General features: G+C 32.1%; 1 protein-coding gene across 1 annotated transcript in view; it reads left to right on the top strand.

The window, feature by feature from the left end:
- SHISAL2B (shisa like 2B) overlaps positions 1 to 2265 on the top strand; it is a 26153-nt gene that overhangs the window by 2534 nt on the left and 21354 nt on the right. The window contains exon 2 of the mRNA XM_004703578.2: positions 1258 to 1415. Within this exon, the coding sequence (XP_004703635.1) occupies positions 1258 to 1415 (158 nt within the window). The remainder of the gene's footprint in view (positions 1 to 1257; positions 1416 to 2265) is intronic.

Below are 2265 nucleotides of genomic sequence, written 5' to 3'. Positions count from 1 at the left end.
TGAATTGGTGATTATCACATAGTCACACCATAGACAATCTCTAAATTGTAGGGGTGCTTCTACTCCTAAAAGCAAGGATAAGTGGAGTGAGTTTAGTCTACCACTATGATAGTTTCCCCCTAAAAATCATGGCCTCATAGCACTGGTCAAATTCTTCCTTACTTCCCTTACGGTAGAAATTAAGGCCCTAATCTTTGGGAAATACCAGAAGCGTAAAGGTAACTCAGGAAGATAATGAATGCTATATGAATGATAATGAAGAATGACAAATAATAAAGATAGCGATGTATATGCCAATTTATATCAATCATCAGTCAGTTATTATTTCCATTTATTTATTCCAACTAATCACGCTATTAATTTTAAAGAATAGTGAAAAATACCATGGGAAAGTCAACAAGAGTATTCTTAACAGGCTTAACTTCTTATTTTATATATATTTGCACATATGAACACATATTGTTCAAAAAAGTAGGGTATTTGAAAATTGATCTTTCAAGAAAATTCTTTTTTCCAAGTTTTTTTCCTATCTGAAGATATTAAGTTCACAGGTTCATAAAAACTATCATTTCTCAATTGGTTAGCCGTTTAAATAATTACATCAGAGGGAATTATTATGGTATGATAAAATCAGATAAAATCAAACATACATTTTATTTTTAGAGAACCTTACAAGACTTCCTTTTTTGAAATGTTGTAAGTCAGTGATATAATGTCCACTTAGAAAATGGAAATCCAGACTACATCTAAACTTTATATAAATTACATAAAACTACTTTTCTTTAAATCGAAACTTCATTCTTTTGTGATTGCTATGGTTTTGTGTATCAGTAAATGGCATCTCATATTTATCTCCAGTTCCACATAGCTTATTAATATTTGCTTTCCTGCACTTACAGAAGCAAATATGTTTTCTATTCATCTGTTACTAGTACACATTTATTTGAATGGATATTTCTGAATAATTTCATAAGAATCATGTGACCTTTTTACTTGCAAAATGAATTTACATGGGTTTTTATACTCATATTGATCTATAAATTTAAAATTCTGCTATGAAAATATACAAATATGATGGTAGGAAAAGATGAGCTATAGATTTCAACCATATGTTCTCTCTATTAAAGTGTGATTGGGAACAAGAGTTACTACTCCACTTTAGCTTATTTGTAAAGCTACTCCACTACTCCTCTTTAGCTTATTTGTAAAGCTGCGTATGAGCGTTTCATCTGAATGTTTCATCTTCTTTTCCCTCAGCGTCGGTGCTCTCATTGGACTTGGAATTGCTGCTCTTGTTCTACTTGCCTTTGTCATCAGTGTCTGTGTCCTTTGCTATTTATTTCTGTACACAAAGCCTCAAAGATTAGACACTGGCCTTAAACTTCAGCACCTAGAAGCTTCTTCCATTCAAGAAGGTAATCAGTATCCATTATGTGTAACCAATTACCTGCACTCTATCCGAAAAAATAATCTGTACCTGGGTAACAGATCATGCTGTTAATAATGAAGGCTTTTTAAAATTCAATTTATTATGCATTTTTGGTGAAAGTTTACAGCAAATCAAGCCTTTAATGATGGAATCCTTAGAGGAATTGTGCCCAAGAAACAACAGCTACATGATGTAAATGTTCTCAGGAAATATATAATATTGGCTCCTTAAATTTATGTTTTCATTTATGTTCCTTTTAGTAATAAAGGTTCTATCTTCCTAGAATTTTTAAAGTTTGTTCTTGGGTGAGGCCAGAGAAATAAAATAGAGGGACAAAAACATCTCACCATGAATTCTCAGTGTGGCTCTGCTCACTGGTCAGTAAAGCATTTATCTGTGTGCCTACCGTATGCAAAATTCAGTGGAGGCATATAAAATAATTCAGAAGCACATAAAAGAAACAAGGGAAAAATAGAAGACAGTTTTTGTTCCCAGCTAGCTAACAAGTTAAAATAAAGGGTATGTATGTGCAGTATGTTAAAAACAAATTTAAATGGGGCTGGTGGAACTGAGTCTCATCATTATCTCAGCAATAATGTGCTGTGCAAATACTAATTGTTATCATTATCAAGCTCAAACAGAAAGATGTGTTAAAATGTTGGTGAACGTAAATGTCTTTTTTTTTTATACTTTGCTGAAGATAATTTTGTTTGTTTGTTTGTTTTTTTAAACATTTTAGTGTATTAGGGGCTCATACAAATGTTATCGCAATCCATACACACATCAATTGTGTAAAGTGCATTTGTACATCATTCTCAAAACATTTTCTCTCCACT

The sequence above is a fragment of the Echinops telfairi genome, unplaced genomic scaffold, assembly GCF_000313985.2.
Source record: "Echinops telfairi isolate 266 unplaced genomic scaffold, ASM31398v2 ScPeMD7_7469;HRSCAF=8507_1, whole genome shotgun sequence".
Lineage (NCBI taxonomy): Eukaryota > Metazoa > Chordata > Mammalia > Afrosoricida > Tenrecidae > Echinops > Echinops telfairi.
This window is presented reverse-complemented; position numbering and strand designations above follow the sequence as displayed.